At 35.1% G+C, this 22,441-nt stretch overlaps 1 protein-coding gene and 1 pseudogene across 1 annotated transcript; both read left to right on the forward strand.

Moving 5' to 3' along the window:
• The first annotated feature begins 4,613 nt into the window (after positions 1 to 4,613).
• LOC118915932 (olfactory receptor 4C11-like) lies at positions 4,614 to 5,564 on the forward strand (annotated as a pseudogene).
• Positions 5,565 to 20,987: 15,423 nt separating this feature from the next.
• Positions 20,988 to 21,935, forward strand: LOC130680173 (olfactory receptor 4P4-like). Its single transcript, XM_057490435.1, has one exon. The coding sequence runs from the start codon at positions 20,988 to 20,990 to the stop codon at positions 21,933 to 21,935; it is 948 nt and encodes a 315-aa protein (XP_057346418.1).
• The last annotated feature ends 506 nt before the right edge of the window (positions 21,936 to 22,441 follow it).

Consider the following 22,441-nt stretch of genomic DNA (forward strand, 5'->3'; position numbering starts at 1 on the left):
AACAGGTACCAAAGGGAAAGGGACTGGGGTGGATGGGTGTGAAGGTATGGATAAGGGGGGAAGACGAAGGGGGGTATTAAGATTAGCATGTGTAATGGGGGGGTGGGAGAAAGGGAAGGGCTTTTCAACACAGAGAAGACAAGTAGTGATTCTACAGTATTTTGCTATGCTAATGGGCAGTGACTGTAAAAGGGGTTTATAGGGGGACCTGGTATAGGGGAGAGCCTAGTAAACATAATATTCTGCATGTAATTGTAGATTAATGATAACAAAAAAAAAACAAAAAGAAAAAAAAAGAAAGAAAAGGGGGATTACTCCCTGATAGGATTAAACTAACTGCAAATCACCGATTAATGCATGCTTTAAATATCCTTAATTTTGATCATTTAAAGGGTGTCAGATGATCAGATAAGGAAGAACATTTTTCTGATAATATTACTTTCTCTTAAAAAAAAAAGAAGCATTTCCTGTGTGGTGACCTCCAATACATTCTTCACAATGTTATAAAGGGCTTATCAAAGTGTGGGCAAAGGGTTTGTTTGTGTTTATACAGAGGATCAAAGCCTACTTTGGCTACCCAGAAAATGAACTAAGATACAATATGAAGAAGAACTTCCAACATCAACATTCTCTGGAAGAGTCATTCCAGAAGATGGTCATCAAAAATCTTCAACAGAGATCCTGGTGCTGTTGCAGTTGTAGCTGCATTCATCCCACGGGTTCTTGGACTTGCCATTGGAATGAAGAAGGAGATATCTAAGTTGGCCTGTGCATACAGTAAAACAACAAATTTGACTGGATCTATACTGTTGGAACTCGACCAAAAATTAGGAGAAGTGCAAGTTGCAGCACTCCAAAATCTTGCAACTATAGACTACTGTTAAAAGAACATATAGGGTGTGAACAGCTCCCAGGAATGTGTTGTTTTAATTTGGTTTTTCTCAAAATACTCTAATTCAGTTAGACAATATCCATCATATCATTGATAAGTTTTCACAAATGCCTAGGGTGCCTAACTGGTTTTCTTGGTTTCACTGGATATGGCTGGTAATTGTAGGTATGCTTTGGTTATGTAGCTGTATTCCTATTATGTTAATGTGTGCACGCAATTTAATTAGTAATTTAAAACCTATACACGCTTGTGTTACTCTACAAGAAGATATGTCAAAGAAATAATCAATCTTCCCAAGTTTTCTTCCATCTGTTACTTCTATAGCTTCTCTTCTTCCTTCATAATTACAACTCCTAAGTAGAATTCGTGCCTCATATCAAAATTACTGAGTTTCGTAATTCTTCCAAGTGGTAAAGATACCTCAAGACAAATGCTGGGCATAGAAGCCACAGGGCATAAATCTGCAAAGAAGTAAGAAGCTAACCTTTTCAAACAATATTGCTTCTCTCTCACTTACCAACTTTACATTTCCCTGCATGGCCCCGGAAGATGACTGGTTAGCCAGAGACGGTTAAGATCCCTCAAGGGAGGAACAACCTAAGACAGGCACCGTCGCAGGGGGTCCGTCAGGTGCGAAATTGGGGATCAACAGAGGTGAGGTTTAGAACCTCACCCCCCCCCCACCATTTTGAGAGAAATCTTCTGCATCCGTGGATGTTTCGTTGCCCTCCTTGTCTAGCTTGGATTAATACTTAGTCTATAGGCACACACCTGATCATCTACCTTTGCCCTCTTACAACTCTAAACTATGTTTTCTACCTTTATCTTGCAACTACCTACCACTTCAACATTTTATTAAAAATAATAATAATAATAAGGGAGAAATGTGGGATTCACATACAAATCAAGTATAAAAATCAAACGAATAATAAATTGACCTGATTGTTTATAATTCATGATGCGTGATCAAAACCGAAAGTTTCTGTGATGACTGCCCTTGCACTGTTCACAATGTAAGAACTTATTTACTATGTAAGAATTTGTTCACCATGTAAAAACTTGTTCGTTATGCTTCAGAAGATTGGAGACTGTTGAGAATTAGGTTTGGGGTTGATTAATGATTGTGCATTGAGTCCTCTATACAGAATTTTATTGTTGTTAATAACCATATGATCAATAAATATGAGAGATGCCCTCTCAAAAAAAAAAATATTTCTTGACCGCCTACTTTCACCTAGTTGATGAAATTCATTATTTATTGGCATAAATTCTCATCTTTACCTTGCTTCTTTCTGAAATATGACATTTTGTGTATTTAATTTTAAAATATGTGTATAAGTGTATCTCTATGTATCTATATATAAAGAGATACATATAATGCACATAATATATACATATACTTTATGTAGGTATATAAATGATGTGAATTGTCCATATGTACATACCCCTCTTATATCTATATATCTAGACATACACATGCAGGTTTAGATTATATTTTATTTAGTATTCTTAATTGCTATAACTAACCAATAAATTTTCATTTGTCTGTTGGACAGCTCTAACAAGAGCACATTTGGAAACATCCAAGGGCCAGCAAACGTGTGGTTAAAGGTAGTGTGGTGGTGTATGATGTGATTGAAAAGCACTGAGTCCCAGAGCGACCTCTAGAGTTGACTTACTGTTTTAAGCTTTTGGGTCTTATTATTGTCTTAAAAATATTTCTGTCCTTCCTGCTTATACCACATGGAAGTTTGACGGCAGTGTGAATAATAAACCGTCTCTTAGGATAAGATGTTAAATGTTGTGCTTTCCAGTGCAGCACCGATCACCATGATAGTCATGTATTATGAAACATGACATAAGCACACATTTCGACAATTATTGCTCACATCTCTAATGCAAAGAATGCAGCTTCTTCACACAGTACAAGTATATGCTTTTTTGGTACTTTTCTAAATACATTTCATTTATATAATTGTGTATGTATTATCCTGCTTTTAATTAAAGCTTACCATCCTAAGCAAACATTCTGTTCTCTTATTTTACATTTTAGAAAACATTTTCAGGACCATTTCATATATGTCTGCTTTGTTTTCATCAGTAACTTTATCAGTGGGTGGTGCTATCATGGAAAGAGTTTTAATAATTTTCTCTGTCCTTGTAGTGAGTTTATCTGTAGAAAATGGAATCACTGGATCAACATCTATGCAGTTATGATATTATATGTGTTGAAAATCACTCCTTAATAATTGCACCCACTTAAACTGTTACCAAAATGTGTGGAATTGACTATTGCCACAATCTGTCAGCACTATATGTCAACAATCTTTTATTGTAAAGAGTACTCTATTCAACACAGGTGAAAATGATAATCTAATTGGAAATTTAATTTGAATCTATTTAACTATGAATGAAATTGAACATCTTTCCATATGTTCAATTATATTTAATAAAGAGCAAGTTATTTATAATTGGTTCTTTTGCCGATTATTCATTTGTGTGTGTGTGTATTTAAGATTGAAGAGTGAAATCCATTGAGACTTCAAAATTATGCTTTTATCTGGCATGCGAGTTGTAAATGTATTTTACCTATTTGGCACTTAATAATTTGTTATGGACTATTCTACTATTTGGAGAATATAAAGGTACATATACAATATGTCCACCAGTTGACACATAGTTAGACATTAATAAATATTAATTCCCTTTTTATTTCTATCACTTCTTACTTGAAATCAGAGTATAGAATGTTCAAGATACATATCACAAAAATTCTACTCGAAGTTTCAGCAGTGATTCAGAGCTTCCAGAGCTCATTTCTCAGTTCCTGGTGTTTAACAGTAAACCAGAAATTTTAAAGAATATTTTGATTTACAGCAAATTTTCTCCTATTCTTTCCTTCCTTTTAGTCTCATTGACCAATTAATAAAACGTGTTGAAAGACTCAGAAAAACAATGAATAGGGGAAGGATTTAACTTTAGACAACATAGTAGAGTAAAAAAGTACAAAGTTTAATTCAGCTGAATTTAAGCCTAAACAACTAGAAAGGTATGAGAGATAAAAATGAAAGAAACATACTTACTCAAAACAATGTATTTCAGTCTCATAATGAACTGGGCCAACTGCCTGGGCATTAATTGCAAAAATTTCATTTTTATTGTCTCTGTTTCTACACCTACCCCCATCTCGTGTGTGTGTGAGTGTGTTTAGGTTTATTAAGAAAGACACTCTAAATTTAGGCAATCATTCTTTCATATTTACATGTTATGGAAGAGTATTTTATAACTGGACTTGGTTCAAGGAATGTAAAGGGATACTGAGTAAATCAGGCAAGAGTTTCCTCTGCTTCTAAAACATGCCGCTGTAAATATTGATAAGTCCTTGATGAAAACTAAAGACAGCGTTCAGCTGAAGAACTCATTCACTTATGCCAAATCACCCCAGTTAGTGATTATTGTATGTGAAGCATCATTAATTTTTTCATTATTTGTCTATTTCTACTTCAGTATTTTCATAAAGAATCAGGTAAAAGGATCAAGTAAATATTATGGATTGCATTTTATTCAGATAAAAACAGTACACAGCCTCTAAGTGATTACGCATTGATAAGCGACCAAGCACATGTATTTGACTTCCAAATATTTTATTGATTTTATAATTTTTAAAATTTCTCCTTTGCAGATTATTTCTAAGCTGTGCTTTCACTATGTGGGTTAAACAATGCAGCAAAATAACAGCGTAACTGAATTCATACTTTTGGAACTGACACAGGATCCTATGAGGCAGAAAATGGTCTTTGTAATCTTCTTTATATTCTATGTGGGAACTGCAGTGGGGAATTTACTTATTACCATGACCATCAAGTCCAGCCGAACACTTGGGAGCCCCATGTACTTCTTCCTGTTTTATTTGTCCCTAGCTGATACCTCCTTTTCAACTTCTACAGCCCCTAGACTAATTGTGGATGCTCTCTCTGCAAAGAAAATCATATCTTATAATGAGTGCATGACTCAAATCTTTGCACTACATTTATTTGGTTCCATGGAGATCTTTGTCCTCAACCTCATGGCTGTTGACCGCTATGTGGCCATCTGCAAGCCCTTGCAGTACCCAACCATCATGAGTCAGCAGGTCTGCATCATTCTGATTGTTCTAGCATGGATTGGGTCTTTTATACATTCTATGGCTCAGATTAACCTGGCCTTGAAGTTGCCTTTCTGTGGACCCAATTTGATTGATCACTTTTTTTGTGATATGCAGCCCTTATTGAAACTTGCATGTATGGACATTTATGTGATCAACCTACTGGTGGTGTCTAATAGTGGGGCCCTTTGCTCATTCAGTTTTGTGATTCTGATGACCTCATACATTGTCATCTTACATTCTATGTGAAACCACAGTGCAGAAGGGAGGATAAAAGCTCTCTCCCGTTGCACTTCTCACATCACTGTAGTCATCTTATTCTTTGGTCCGTGTATATTCATCTATACACATCCCCCAACCACTTTCCCCATAGACAGTATGGTGTTCGTATTTTATACTATTGGGACACTCTTTCTCAACCCCATGATCTACACACTGAGGAATGCAGAAGTGAAAAATGCCATGAGAAAGCTATGGCATATCAAAATTACCTCTGAAAGCAAAAGATTAATTGAGGGCCTTGGATGAATACTTTTTGTGTTGCGGTTTAACTGGTTCTCTACAGATATCAGTATCATAGTGTGCAGCCTGACTCCTCCATGCACTCAAATATAATGCACGTGATTTCCTTACCTTTCTTTGTTCTGTCCACAAACTAGTAGCTTTCCAAACATCCTCATCCTGACTCTTTCTTTTTCTGAGCATTCAATTCTGGCTTTGCTGATTGTGAAATAATCTCACAACACAGTAGGCAGTCTAGTTTGATAAGAAGAAAGACATATATATGTATAATCACATCTGTTCAAACATGTGAGGATCCTTAAACAGCATGTAGCTTGTTCACTATGATTGGTAAGTCCTCCAGAGCATATTTCAAATTAGGTATTCTGCTTTCTCTTCAACACTTCAAAGCAAAGGAACTAATTTTGTGTATCAAGAAGTTAGCTTTATTACATCGTTAGTTTAGCTTTGAAAAGTTCCATACGTAAGTCAAAAAAATTTTATATGTATATGATATTTAATGTAAGAATATTCTAATAAATTATTACTTATCGTTTTATTTGGCTATTAGATAACTGAGACATTATATATGGGATTTTTAAGATGTAGTGTTACGAAGGCCTTGAAATATTCAGCTACTTGTGTGATTGGTGAATAGGGGCTATGATAATAGAATTCTATAAACCCAAGAAGCAAGAAAGTAAAAAAAAAAGTGTGTTTTCAAAATGAAATAAAAATTAAAAATACACTACAGATACAATCTACATTTTGGGGATTGAAGCACACAAAGGTACTTGGAAAGAACCTGGTTTGATGAAAAAAGAGATGGTGTTACTTTATGTGAAGTTGGAGTATGTCAGTGAAATGAAGGAAAGTCAGGTAGTATTCGCTACACTTGCCTTTAGTTAGTGGAGTTAGAGAGAATCCACTATTTCAGCCCATTATTGCCACTTTCTTTCCCTACCTGTGCTTTCCTAATAAAGGCGTTGTTAGAATTGTTAGAATTCCCGATAGAATTTTGACATGTTAGAACTGCCAATAGAATTTAGGTGCTCACGGCAGGCAGAGCAGATTTACAGCTGTACCTTGGATGTGCATGCTGGGAGTTACATTATGAACGTTTAATATTCATCTATTTCAGTGTATTAAAATGTACCACCTCCTTAGTAATTGTTGTAAGATTCCATTTTATTTTTAATGCTGTTGTTCTTTATTTAATTGTAAAACCTTGTCACTACCAATGTTGTCCTCCTAATAAAGAATCTTTTAAAATAAATTCAGTAGAATAACACATATACTGCGTTTTAACTTATTTTTGTTTTCTGGGACATTATGAATCTTAGTGTCTGTCTTGGTGTCCCAGCATGTCATTCATGAGGAGGAATATATAATTACCACAGAATTGAAATGTCATGATCCATCACAAATTTATCTAATCTACATCTCTATAATACCAGTACATGTACACACACACTATAGGTGTTCATGGTAATTTGATTTTCAGATGAATGAAGGTAAGACATCTAAAAGAAATTAAAGTAAGCCTATATGTAAGTTAAAAAATAATGTTAAGATAATAGAAATAGAAAAAAACTTACATTTTATGTGGGTCAAAAGTACTTGGAGTCAAACTGTAACTGTGATAATGAAATAAAAGTTTTAAAATTTCTGGGATGCTATATCCATGCAATGGAAGTGAAGACCAAGTCTCAAAAGTGACTCTCCTAAGATGAAAGGATCAAGCAGTGTCTGATATGTGTTCAATGCTTTTTTTGTTTTTACCATATTTGTGTCTCACAAAAATAGTACAAAGTTATATATTTCTATTGAAAATTTCTAGATAAAAAATCTGGATTTCAGAAAAGTACACCAATATATTGAGTTTGTTCTGCTAAGAAATACCAGAAGTAAGGTTTCAAACCAGTTTTCTATGTCTCCCAAGTCAATAACAAATACCTGTATCCTACATTATGCCTTATTTAAAAGATCTTTTTAAATGGCTGAAAACACAGGAGACATTAAGAAGTTGATTCAGTCATCATAAACTGCACTTACTTAAGCTTCAGGATAGGTGGTAGAATATAATGACAAAGAGTATGACCCCTGGGGTCACTGCATCCAAACACAGACTCTACCACATTTTTAACAGGTTTAATGAGATATTTTTTGACATACTAAAACTATATACATTTAGGGTGTGCAACTTCATGTTTTATATATAATGTGAAAAATCACCACTATTAGACTAATTAGCATATCCATTGTCTCTACAGAGTTATTGTGTGTGTGTGTTTGTGTGTGTGTGTTCAATTAGAAGATTGAATTTGAGATCTATCATTTTTGTAATTTCAAGTATACCATATGGAATTGTTAACTATAGTCACCATGCTGTATACTAGATCTCTACAACTTATTCATTCTACATAACTAGAACCTGTACACTTGACCAGTATCTCTCCATTCCCCACAACCCTGGCCCCAGGTAACCACCACTAGACTCTTTGCTTCTGTGAGTTGGACTAAGTGATTTCCACATATCAGTGAGCTCATGCAGTATGTCTCCTTCTGTTTCTTGTTTATTCCATTTAACATAATGTCCTTCAGCTCGATCCATGTTGTTGCAAATGACAGGGTTTCTCTCTTTTTAAAATCTCCATATATATTACATTTTGCCTATTGCTTCATCAGTCAAGGCCAATAAGTTTACATCCATATCTTGGCCATTGTGAATAAAGTGGCAGTGACCATAGACGGGATTTCAGGTCCCTTGGATACATACCCAGCAGCAGGATTGGTGGATGGTTGTCCTATTTCAGACTTTTTGAAGAACTTTCATATTCTTTTCCATAATGGCTGTGCCAACTGACATTCTACCGGCAGTGCACATGGGTTCCTTTCACTCCATGTTCTTACCAATACTTGTTACCATTAGTCTTTTTGGTAATAGCCATCCTGACAGGTATGAGGTACTATTTTTTTTCAGCTTCGAAGTGATATAATTAACATATAACATTGTATGACTTCAAGAAGTAAACCTGTTGATTTGCTACACATATATATTGCAAAGTGATTGCACTATAGCATTAATTAACACCTCTAAAACAATACATAATTTCTACTTCCTTTTTGTGATGAGAAAATTAAAAATCTCCTCTGTATGTAATATATTATTGTTGGCTGTATTTCAAGTCTATTAATACAATATAATCATCATGCTGTACATTAAATCCCCAGAGCTTATTTGTCTGAAAACTGGAATTTTTTACACTTTGACCAGAATTTTCCCCTTTGCCCCATCCCCCAGTAAATGGTAACTATCATTCTACTTTCTGTTTCTATGAGTTCAGCTATTTTAGATTCTTCAAGTAGGTGACATCATGCAGAATGCATTTTTCTGTCTGACTTATTTCACTTAATACAATGCTCTCAAGGTCCAACCATTCCATCCATATTGACATAAATGGCAGGATTTCATCTTTCTCTTGGCTGAATAATATTCCTTTGTATATACATATATACATATATACACACACACATGCATGTGTTTATATACATGACTTTGTCTCATATGTACACATTCACACACACACTATATTTACAAATGTGTGTGTATTTTCTTCCATGTAGAAGATAAGTTGTCCAAATACATCATATATGTGGGTTTATTTGTATATTCTCTCTTCTGCTCCATTGGTTTTTATATGCCTGTTTTTCTTGTGCTAATACCTTACTTTTGATTACTATAGTTTTGTAATCAAATTTTAGATCAAGAATTGTGATGCCTCAGATTTCTACTTCTTGCTTAATAGGCTTTGGCTACTACAGGTCTGTTTTGGTTCCATATGGTTTTAGGAATTTTTTTTCTGTTTTTTAAATAACATCATTGGGATTTTACAGAGATGGTATTGATCACTGTGGATCACTTTGGATATTAAGATATTTCAACAATATTCATTTTTTACTACTTGGACAGAGTATGTCTTTCCATTTATTTGTATCTTTTATTCTTTTCATCAATGTTTTATAATTTTCAGTGTACAAAACTTTAATCACTTTGGTTAGGCTAATTCTTAAATATTTACTCTTTTTATTGCTCATTTTGAATACTTCATTGTATGTGCTTAGTAACATCATGGATTTTTTTGGTTATCTACCTTACAACTTCAACAAATTCATTAGTTCTAACGTGTGTGTTTGTGTGTGTGTGTGTGTATGTGTGTTTGTGTGTGTGTGTGTGTGTGTGTGTGTGTGTGTGTGTGTGTGTGTGTGTACTCTTTGGGTTTTCCATGTATGTGATCATGTCCTCTGTAAACAGAGATAATCTTACTTCTTCCTTTCTGACTAGGTTTCCCTTTATTTGCCTAATGGATCCAGCTAGAAATGTTGAATAGAAGAGTGACATATTTGTCTTGTTTTAGCTCCTAGAAGAAAATCTGTAGTTTTTCACCATTGTGATATTAGCTGTGAGTTTTTTATGCATGGCCTTATTTTATTTAGTTCAATTTCTCTTATTTTGTTAAAAGTGTTTTTATAAAAGGGTGCTAAATTTTATCAAAGGCTTTTTCTGCATCTATTGAGATGCATCCCAGGTATAAATCTCAGTTGGTTGTGATGAATGATCCTTTTAATGTGCTGTGAATTCACTTAGATAGTGTTCTACTTAGGATTTTTGCATCAATGTTCATCTGGAAAATTGACTAATTTTTTTTCCCTTGTCTCCGGTTTTAGAATAAGGGTGTGCTGGTATTTAGAAAGCATTTGGAGGTGTTCCCTGTTCTACTTTTCAGAAGAGTTTAAAAAGGGTTGGTATTAGTAGTTCTTTGAATGTCTGGTGGAATTCACCCATAAAACTATCTGGTCCTGGACCTTTCTTTAGTAGAAAATGTTTTATTATTAATTCATTCTTCTAGTTTGTTATTGGTTTGTTCAGACCTTCCATTTCTATCTCGTCATTCTCTTTCTCTCTTAATGTTTTCCTTTGTTGTTGAGTTCTTGCAGTGATATTCTTGGATTCCTTTGCAGTTTTCTCTGTGACGCCTCTCTGAGTAAAAAGATGATGCAATCATGTATGGTTGTTTTTAATGTGTGGTTACTGTGAGGCTTGCCTAAAGCCGCTTTTGGTATCAGAGTTTGCTAACAGCATAACATCAATCACATATATACTTCTACTTCTCCCGTCAAACACTTCGTGTTATTGATGTTACACTTTACATCTATTCATACTGTTTCAACTACTCAGCTTTTCTAGTTACACTCCTTCTTAAAACATGTCTTTTAATGTTTACATTAAGACTAAGATTTCCATACTACCATTAATGTAATACAGTATTCTGTAATTGTCTTTATATATAATTATATAAAGTAAGTTTTATATTTTCACAAATGTTCATGTTGTTGTTTATTGTCCTTTCCATTCAGTTTGAAGGACCCACTTTAGCATTAGTTGTGAAGTATTTCTGGTGGGGATGCTCTACCTCAGTTTTTGTTTGTGTGGGAATGTCTTTATAGCCTCTTCATGTTTAAAAAACACTTTTTTCTGAGTTCTGGATTTTTAATTAGTATTTTCTTTCACTTAGTACTTTGAATATATCATTCCACATCTGTTATTCATCAAGGTTTCTGTTAAGAAACACAGGAAGGAACAACTTAGGGCTCCAGTTGGGAGCAGAGGTGTTTTCAGTGACCTTCTTCTGCTTTTATGAGTGACACTATTTTTAGTCCTTCTTTTCTTTACCACCCTTCCCACAATTGATCTTTTTTAACCCAATACTGCTGGTCAGTTCTGAAGCACCTAAGAACTCCAAATCCTTGTTTGCATATGATTAGTGAATATGAGGAGGGTTAACATGCTGTGCTTATACGCTAAAAAGAAATCAAGTTTTAAGCTTATTATATATGAGATGTTTCTGACACAAAGTAAGGAAAACTTCAGAGAATAATTTATAGGATTCTAAAAAGTTACATGACTATGTCATAAGATATTCCTCCTAAAAAAAAGATAAGAACAATTTTTTCAATGTTCTATGAGAAGACAGCTATCACAATTACTGTGCTGAAGACAGCTATCAAATTACTGTCAGACTTGACAGTAATTCAGTCTTCTAACAGGTAAGTGACAGATTATCTCCATCTTTTTACCCAGAGAGGCATCATTACAAAATAATACAAGATAATTTTCTAACATATGTTCATACCTATTTTGATTACACTGTTCCCCCACACTCTGAGAGACTAACAACAACAACAAAAAGACCCAAACTTTTAAAGATTTACTGTTAATATAGGAAATAAATAGAATGAATATATATGTTAGGGAAAAATGATCTTATGAACTCAAAAAATCTTTAATGAGCACCAGGTGTATGAAAAGCCATCATTGCAGGCAGGGATAAAGGAACATATTCCATTTGTTAAGGCTGATTGTAGTAATCCATTAGTCTCCTCCATTATTATATATTTACTTATTGTAACCCATTTTTTGTGTCAGATTCCACTGACAATATAATGGAAGGTATTAACCCTCTTCTTAAAAATATTGTATGTGTGGTCCTGCACATAACATACATAAAAATGTAGATCAATATCAGGAGGATATGAAAAATGGAAAGTTTCTTTTTGCTCCCTGAAGGCCTAATATTCATAAAGAAGAAAGACTTTAACATGATTTTTATGGTCCTTTGTATGGGTGTCAAGTCACACCCATACATATGTGGTGGTGTTGTTCAGAGTACATCTTCTTGTACAATAATTGAACAACTTCAAAGGTTAATTAAACTGATCTCAAGTTTTTCTTTTTTTTTTTTTCTGGTGCTACATGAGAAGGATGTCTGTCTCTCTACCATACCAATAAATATAAGGCCTCAGTAAATCTGTGCTGTGAATATGTTTTGTAATCAGTATTTTACTACAACAATTAGATATATATCATCACACTTTATAGGTAGTGGGGAATGTTCAGTTTCAATGTTCTTACTGATCGTCTCCAAAATACAAGACGTTGCGTTGCAACTGTGGAGAATGAAACTTGTGAATAGAGCTTTCCAATATGTTAATTCCATGAAGGAATCAAATTTAAGCACAATTTTTGTTATAATCAATACTATCTAATATTATAAAAAAAGTCACAGGGAAAGGCTTCAGGGAGCAGAAGAATGTATTTTCTTTCTCACAGACTATCACTGAAGGTCTTGTAGAGGAAGTTTCTCAGCAGTTGGGCCCTAAAGTTCACAGAAAGGTGAAGCAGTAAAGCAGGAGGCATTTCAGGAAAACAGGAGGGTGGAGAGGAGTTTGAATACTCTACACCTACTTACTTATGTTAATCCTTGGCTACTACATCATGTCTATTGCAGAGCTCCCATCTGACCTACTTACTAATCTTTGCATGTTCCCATTGCAATCAAAACACACCTTGTTTATACACAGATTTCAGTAAATATTTATTGGTTTGATACTATTCTAGCTTTTCTAGGTCATGGCAATTAGAGACAACAAAGTAGATTTAAAATCCTTCTGTGTAACATAGAAAAAAAAATTCCTGAAGTGGACTTGAGGCCCGAGACCATATTTCTCAAATAAATCAATAAATATTAAATAAAATAGCCTGGATTGTTTGGAATATGAATGGATAGAAATGCAGCACAGATTGGGGTGTAGGCCTTCAATGTCATCATGAAATGATTGAATATTTGATAAGAATCCACAATAATAAGTAAGTTAACTAAATCATATGCTCTTATTATTCTTGATTTATTTTAACTATATAGATCCAGAAGTGAAAAAGAAATAACTTTGTCCTAGAAGTGGACTGGCTAAAAAAATTGGTAACAACCAAACCAAAGACTACACTTTCAAGGAGGAAGCCAAAACCATAGACGAGTAGGGTAACAGAGACTTCCACCCCCTCTTGCTTCCAATGCCTACCATATTTTCAAGTGCTAACACTTTACGACAAAGCATTCATTTAAATTAATAAAGGAGAGAATAAGCTCATGCTAATGATTAAGATACCAAGACTCACTCCTCTTACCATCTCAGATCTTTGTCCAAGATCAAAAAGTCCAAAAACACTTTTTTTATCTTTGGTACTAAAATGTCAGTATGTTCATCAGGCATTTTCCAAGGGCTTGTTTTTTATGTAGAGGAAGAAGAGACATTTCAACTCTGTTGAAGAGGTAAAAGTTTACTAAGGAAGGGAAAAAATATATAAGGGTAATTTTGTGTCCTTGGAGTCTATCATAGGCTGAATTTTGGTCAACTCACAACTTGCAAGACAATATATTGGAGGCATGGGTGAGACTGAGAAGAAAGACAATAGGGTAAGTGAGTCTTTCAGATTATGTTTAAATGCATCCCATTTCAGCTTGTGCTTTTACTTGCTTGCAGAGTCGCTTTCAATATCAACTTGACAAGAAATACCTAGAGAAAAGGTTTTGTTCTTTGGAATGAGGGTCATGATACTATTTCTTTTCAAATTTTAAAAACGAAATCCTAATTGGAGAAAGAGTGACACCATGACTTTACAAGGATCATCACATACGGGGTCAGAGCTAACAATGACACTTAGGGACCCAAAATGTTATTATGGTTTTGTCTTCTTAAAGAGACTATGGAGGCCACCTGATAGAGATATGGCCCAAGTACAGCTGACAGTCCAGCTAATGGGTCAGTGGACTCCGCTCAGTTTAGTTTCAGTTTAACTCACATGATTTTCCTGAACTTTAATGTGCTCCCAAGCTGTCAGAATTACTATTGGTTATTGTCCTGTGGCGGGGGTGGGATAGTGCCAGTATGTAAGAAGGACTGAAGCACCTGATCAGCGCATAGGTAGAACTTCAGAAGCAATATTAATCCTGGAAGATATTGCAGACATTAGTGCCACCCATCAAAAAAGTGACTAATGAACAGACAATAGTCTCTGTTGAGTCTCTATTTTACTAATCTCTCTGATCACTGAAAAACACAAATATATTATGCTGTTGTGACAGATAACATATTAATTTAATGATAAATATAACTGGTATGTCTTTTTTCTGTTAAATCATTTGACTTGCTGTTTATTTGTTTTTATACCTTTGGTAACATCCAATTTTTACATATATGGGAAACTTATTTGAGGCCCAGTGTCAACCTGCTACTGTATTTTTACCAGCCCATTATTGTGATATACTTACTTGTGCACGTGTGTCTGAGTGGGCCTAGACTACACAGGGGAAACAATCTGTTGTTCTAAATGCTCTCAGCTATTTCAAAGAAAACTATCACAGAATCTATCATCTTTAATCTAGTATTCTTTGCTACAGTTTAGGCAATTTGATAGTATATCTAGAAGAGAAGTTTAAACTGAACTAGACGTAGATAATAAATTAAACTTCTAGATAGTAAAGCTAGACACTGACTGGTTACTGTGTTTGCTCTAGATTTCTTGTGCTGCACACCGAATCATCACACAGTTAACAGCCCAGAGAACAGCCATTTACTATCTCGCAGTGCTTCTTGCCAGGAGATTGAGTGACTGGTTTCTGTCACTGATAAGGCCAAAATCAAGGATCTGTTGGGCTGGGCTTTTACCCGCAATTCTGGGGAAGAATTGCTTCCGGGTGCGTTCAGGCTGTTGGCAGAATGCAGTCCCTTGTGATCAGAGACCAGAGGCCCCAGTTTCCTTGCTGCCTGTCACCTGGTGGTCTCTCTCAGGGACTAAAAGTCCATAACTCAAAATTCAATGTGATTTTGAAATATTCAGAACATTTTCTTATTATGTCACTTTATATTGAAAATCCAGAAATATTTATTAGGCGCTTTCTATGTGGTAAGTGTGGTAGTCCTGCTCACAGTCATTGAAGTGTTAGTAAAGCGTCTTACCCAGGGTCGGATTCTAGTACATTAGCTGCCAGCTGGCTAGTCTTGTGAATTCCTGCTTTGTGCCTCTGTGGAAATATTAATAGTATCATCTCATAGGGTCATTATATGCATTTAATTTAAGAATCCTTTTAAAGTCCTTACCACAAATACTAGCATATTGTAGTAACTGTTTTCAATTATTGTTATTAAAACTGAAATTTTATATAAAAAAGATACTGAACAAGAAAGATTTTACCTTGATATCACTGAGTTAATAGTCTATTGAAAAGATAAGAACGCCACTATTTTTAAAGCACACACAAAACCCCCAAAAAGCAAAACAAAAGAACCTTAAACTGCCTATGAAAGGGAAATCAAATGACCTGGCTAAATTAGGTATTTGGAGTGCAATGGGTGACCTGGGCTATAGAATTAGGTTGCAGGAAAGATAACATAATGAAGACAGTCTTTCCAGAAATGGAGACATTTAAATTTGGCCTTAGTAATGTCAGAAGAAGCCTTATACCTTCAACATTAATAAATAATCAGCTTTGGTAATGGAGGCAGAGAAAGACTCTTAATAAATATAATGAATGTGTTATGGTTTATTCCCTGTGTAGAAAGTAATAAGGATTCTTGTAAAACTTTTTGGTCACTGACCATAAAATCTACATTTGATATTTAAAATCATATATTTGAAGCAATGTAAAAGAATATATTTTTAAAAGCACAGTTGAAAGGCCAAAGCAGTAGTAAATTAAAACCTCCAGAGTCTATTTTTACTAGCCTTGTCCAGGAATTAGCAGAGGGATTTCCACAGGCATTGCACCAGTCCCTCCAGTGCCTTTATATATTCTTCCTGACTCAGTGCAGCTTCTCCAAGGACCGGAACGCTGTGCGTTGTGGGAACTGGACCGCGCTGCTCACGAGTGCATTGAAGGGAAAAAGACAAGCAAGGAAAGCTCGGGTGCCTTTGACATTTTCCCTGCAGTTTAGTGATATAATCCCTGTTCCCATTGGGATTATGCTTAAAGTAAGTTTTTATGACCTATTTATTTTAAATGTAATTAGAAAGCTAGAAACAAAGCATGAGATTTCTGTCATTTATTTTTCCCCCAGAAGAACTATTTTTTATTTTGATTTAGAATAGAATTTTATTTTTCATTTATTGTGATGAATACAGGAAGACAAGGATGTCCCTTCAAATACTGAATGGAATTGACTGATACTAAATATGTGAGTTCTTCTTATTTTATTTTCCTTTCTCCATCTTTTTCTTTCTTCCTTTTTTATTTTTGCATGCTGAGCCTATGTGAAGTCATTGCTTGAATAGCTGTATAATCATTTATCTTTACCCATTTGTTTTCCAAGGTAAGTATTTTTTCCATGAATATGTATTCTAAAAATATATCTGCTTGGTGACTGTTTCTCTTAGAAATTTTACAGCTTCAATTGATGTCACAATTTGGCATTTTAATAGTTCATACAACAACTTTAAGAGGTCTGTTCCATAAGAAAATGGAACATGAGAATACTACCTTGAAATCCTGGTCTCAAACTTGGGATTGCTAGATGCTAGTTCAGGAGGCTAAGAGAAATTGTGGAGTCTTTTGTATTCTACTTTGTATAGAAAAACAATTATTAAAAAGCTATAAAAGTTTGAAAAAATCAATTACATAAGACAAGCAATGAGTAGAAGATAAGAAAAGGATGGAATATTAACTGATGTTTTTGATAAGCTGATAAATGACTGATTAAATCACTGGATTTTATAAAAATTAGTTCTTGGCAGCTCAGAAGAATCCATGAAAACTATGATTCCTCATTTTCTTAAGAGGATATACATACCTATGGAATTCGAGAGACTTTTTCCTAGACCTCGTATCAGAGAATGGCAGGCAGATCTGCACTGGCAACTCCATTCCTTGCTGGATTGCATCATAGGTTTGTAATACTTTGCAATAATCCCTGATATTTGAAATGAATAGTAACATAACGGGAAATTGTAGAGGCTACAGTTGGAAAAGTTCAAACTAAACAATTAAGTGATATTTTTTTAACAAAGCTAGTTCGAACATACATTATTAAAATTAAAATGACAAAATCACCTAAGTAAAAGATAAGGACAAAATAATTATTTTCTTGATGTAGTAGATTCAATTATTCCTAATTATAAAGACAGATTATATTTTTGCTTTTTCCTTTTTTACCCCCTTTTAGAGGTTATTGTAAGGCAGGGTGAACATTAGTGTCCTGACATCCCTTTAGGATGCTGAACCATGTAGATATCCTTAATGAACTTTTTGCAGCAGAGATGATGATCTCAGGGAACCATAAATTTTAAATCTGGTAGCATGTTATTGAGTCCAAGCATGTCAGAGGCTGTGAACCTTGCTGTAGCCCACCCTGACTACTTGGTGTCCTCTGTTACGAATCTATTGTTTCCTTCCATTAAAATTAAATAAGAGCTAGTAGTGTTAGTTCTTCAAAATAAGGAGACGTGAAAAAGAGCAAATTATGAACTTGAGTTCTCAGTAATAGCAGCTGCTAGATTTAACAGATCATCTTGGAATTTATTTAAATCTATTCAGGATTATAAAAGTATAACTAGATGTTGTATGTTGATATGAAACCAAATTCAGCTACAGGTGTCTACATTTTTCTAAATGTAGTAATTGAGGAAACAGTGTGGTAACTAGTGAAGACCAAGTTATCTAGTTTACTGAAATTCACTAAAGGATCATGGATTACTTTTTATTTTGTTTAACTTCATTCATTGTGTATTTTGTTCTTAAAACATATCATAAAATGAGTCTTTTAAAATTAATTATTAATTTATGAATTAACTTATTAATTTATTAAATTAGGGAAATAATACTGAAATGTAATCTCTTTAACAAAGAAATCAAAATATTGCATAGTCCTAAAATCCCCTTTGACCATCACCCCCTTCATTTCTGAGAAGCCAGTCTTCTCTTCCTCATCTTTTCCTATATTTACAAGCACAGAGTTTCTCATAGAAACTGCATGGTGTTCTATGGGTGTCAGTCACTTTTTTTAACATACAAGTTATCATACTGTGACTATCTTTGGGCATTTAATTATTTTTGGCTCAAAAATACACCTCAGTGATTTATTTTTATCATGGTAGATGTGGCTTATGGAGCCAACATTTAAATTTCTGTTTTGCTTTTCCATAATAAGAACATAGCACTCCTCATTTTCATCCTAATGTAGGTATTTGGATCTCTTCTATTTCCCACAGTCAAAAGTGTCTATCTGCAGTGATATCCTTCTGAATGCTTTCTGGGGTCGTTTTGGTGTGGTGCTCATTGCAATTTTATATAGACTGCACTTTAAATTTTATTTTTATGACCCTGATGAGTGGGAATAGTATTTCATTGTTGTTTAATTTTCATTTTCCTGATTCTAATAAGATTGAGTACTTTTACATATGCTTTTGACCACTTGTAATTTCCTTCCTGTGTATTGCTTACTCAAATATTTTGCTCTTAGAATATTGAGTTACTTATCTGTGTATCATTCATTAGCAGGATTTACAAATACTCCAATTTTCACTTTAAAAATATTTGTTCTTATAGAATTCTGTGAAGCAGTAATTTTAAGTGTTTTTTATGAATTAATTTTTTGTGCTTTGCTTTAAAATGCTCTGGCTTCAGATATAAACCCATTCTACTTATTTCTCAATTTTTTTCTAGTTTTGTTTAATACACTTGTATCTTTTAACCATGTGGAATATAAATGTTTGTGCCTTTGTGAGCAGTATTCTTTTCCTCCAGAAGCAGATGTCACGTCCTAATACCAGTTACTTAGAAATTCCACTATTTCACAATTTAAAATTTCAGCTTAAACACAGAATAAATTCAAATATATTTATGTTTATTTATTGTCTGTCTTCAAGACAAGCATTCTTTCTTTACCACCAACTTTTTAATTGCCAAAACTTCATGATATACTTTTCAATTCTGAAAATGGATGTATGTCCTCTTTGTTTTTCCTTTTAAATAGTTGGCTTAACTCTTCTGGATAACTGTTTCTGAATTTTGGAATCAGTTTTTCAAATACATGAAAACTTTAGTCTGAATTTTTGTTTTACTTTTAAATATATTGATTAATTTGGGAAGAATTGACATCTTTTTTCATACTGATGCTCTTTAAGCATAAACATGGTATATCTTGTTACTTGTTTCAATCTTTCTATATATTTTAATACAATTTTACAGTTAATGAGGGAATTATATTTTAAGGAAAGAATAGGTAATGCACAGTGAAAAAGTATCTTTAACTCTTTATTTTAAAGAAATCACAACAAAGCTCAGAGAAATTGCAGTTGACATCTTGTTTGTGTGACACTGATATTTCCAGAGATTTTGCAAGAAATTAGACCACAAGGTGTTGACTTGAGGTTCATGGATGGAACTCATATCAAAAGTCTGTGAGTTCCCTAAAATCCTATTAAATGTATGCTAAATGGACATTTTTCTAAGACAAATTCTAAATAATAATAAATGAAGATAATTGTTCAATGGCTATTATAACCCTTCACAAACAGGTTGCCAAATTTCATCAGGGTATAGGGTTTACTTTTTTTACAAAATTGAGCCTTGAGTTTTGTGATACATTTTTTATTAAGTTGCCAAAAGAAAGTAAGAGATGTAGTGTAACATTTTGCACCAAAGAGACATGTTCTTTTAAAGTAAAATATTCCAGGACACGGGCCCATGAGTGTGTAGTTAGCCTGGCAAGGAAAGAAAGTGGTGCAATTCAAAGAGATGCAAGGTGATGAAACAAAGGAAGTGAAAAAGAATGTATAGGTACAATTTGCACTCAAAAGATGCAGTTCTGAAAAGGAGTGCCAGAAAGTGTGATGAAAGGGCAAAAATAAGGGGAACTCCTGGGTTAGACTGGAAAGTGAACTGGGAAGTAACATCAATTCCAGGAAACCATAAATGTCCCAGAAGCCCATACAATGGAGCAACCCTATCACCAATAATCTGATTGTTGTTCTTTCTCTCCACTAGTTTTAAAAAAAATGTTCATGAAAAGGATCTGAAGCCACTTTCTAAAATGCTCACACAGATGTCTCATAGTTAAAATTACGAGGTCACTGAAGCATGATGACATTATGGGACTTTCAGGATTCAGCAGAGATTTAGTCACTGGGAAGGACTGAGAATAATAGTGATCTCCCTGGCCTTGGAGAACAGAGAAATGCACTGCTGTTTTATACAAGCCAAAGAATAAAAATCACTCCGAGGTGTAATACAGAAATTGCATCTCAAAATTAACCTGAAACACAACGTTAAACCTTTTAAGTTTTCATCCTGTTGCTCATGGTAAGTCTGAGGCTTTGGGATTGATCAAAATTTCAATTAACTGGTGTTATATGTGCTATTTTTCTGACTATGTCACTTCTTTAATGAATTGTACTCTATTTGTGAGTAGAAACTGTACATACTCTGTACACTGCTGTGCCCTTACACTAACTGATTGTATCATAAACAATAATAATCTTTATTGAATAAACAAATGACTTTAAAATCAGTAACTTTAAAAAGTTGATATTTCAGGTATATTAACTGACACTTATAAATGATCAAGCCCGCAGAAGCGAAGGGACATGAGAACATCACAGAATTTATCCTCCTGGGACTCTCTAGAGATAAGGATGCAGAGGTTGCCTGCTTTGTGCTTTTCTCACTTTGCTATATTGCGATTCTCTCAGGAAACCTGCTCATTCTTTTCACCATCAGAGGCAGCCGCCTCAGTGAGCAGCCCATGTACTTTTTCCTCAGCTGCCTGTCCTTCATGGATGTCTGCTTCACCTCCACGGTGGCCCCCAAACTGATCACAGACTCGCTGGCTCAGAGGAAGACCATCTCCTACAACAGCTGCATGGCCCAGATGTTTTACGTCCACTTTTTTGGTGCCACGGGGATCTTCATCTTGGTGGCCATGGCCTACGACCGCTATGCAGCCATCTGCAGACCCCTCCGCTATACGGCCATCATGAGCACACGGGTGTGCTATGCCCTCGTGGTGGCCTCCATTCTCGCGGCATTTATCCACTCAATCCTGCATGTATTGGTCATCACGGTGCTTCCCTTCTGTGGCCCCAATCAGATAGACCACTATTTCTGTGACGTATTCCCCTTGCTGAAGCTGGCCTGCACCGACACTAGCCTTCTGGTCATTGCGATCATTGCCACCACGGGGGTGCTGTCCTTTTTGACCTTTGTTGCCTTGGTGATTTCCTACATCATCGTCCTGTCCACACTGAGGACCCGCTCGTCCGAGGGCCGCCGCAAAGCCCTCTCTACCTGCGGGTCTCACGTCACTGTCGTGTTCATGTTCTTCCTGCCCCTCATCTTCACCTATGTTCCCGTGGCTGATTCGGTCAGTAATGACAAGGTTTTTGCCATATTTTACACCATGATTGCCCCCATGTTCAACCCTCACATCTGCACACTGAGAAACACAGACATGAAGAATGCCATGAGGAGAGTGTGGTGCCGACACAGACTGTATGAAGAGAAATGAACCGCTGGTTGTCCAGCCCTTTGCTGGATCTGTTCTTTCCTCAGAATCGTCAATGCGAACAATAAAGCCAGTGCAGGGGTGATGTGCTGTCATCCAAGTTTGCAAGCCTTGAGGAGGAAGCCCTCTCAGCCGTGCATTTCCCGTTATGCTACTGCCCTGAGGCTGTAGACAAGGGAAGGTGACCACACAACCTGAAGGTTCCTTCCAGCTCTGACCTTCTGCCACTTAGGTCTGGCATTCTGGAACATTCTGTGCTTCATGATCACAGGCAGAGTGGGTATTACAGTAATTTTATCAGAGGACATTGTAAAGACTGCATAGTTGTGCAATTGTGCCCTGCTTTAGGACACAGATACCTTGACTGAGACATCTCTCACAGATGAAAAGAAGTGCTAAGCCCTCTATTTCCTGAGGTTTCCATTGCAGTTAAAAAATAAAGCAATGCAAAAATTTACAAATGTTGTTGTCAATTTTAACACTTGCACTAACAAATCATGCTTCTAAAA

The sequence above is a fragment of the Manis pentadactyla genome, chromosome 13 (genome assembly GCF_030020395.1).
Source record: "Manis pentadactyla isolate mManPen7 chromosome 13, mManPen7.hap1, whole genome shotgun sequence".
NCBI lineage: Eukaryota > Metazoa > Chordata > Mammalia > Pholidota > Manidae > Manis > Manis pentadactyla.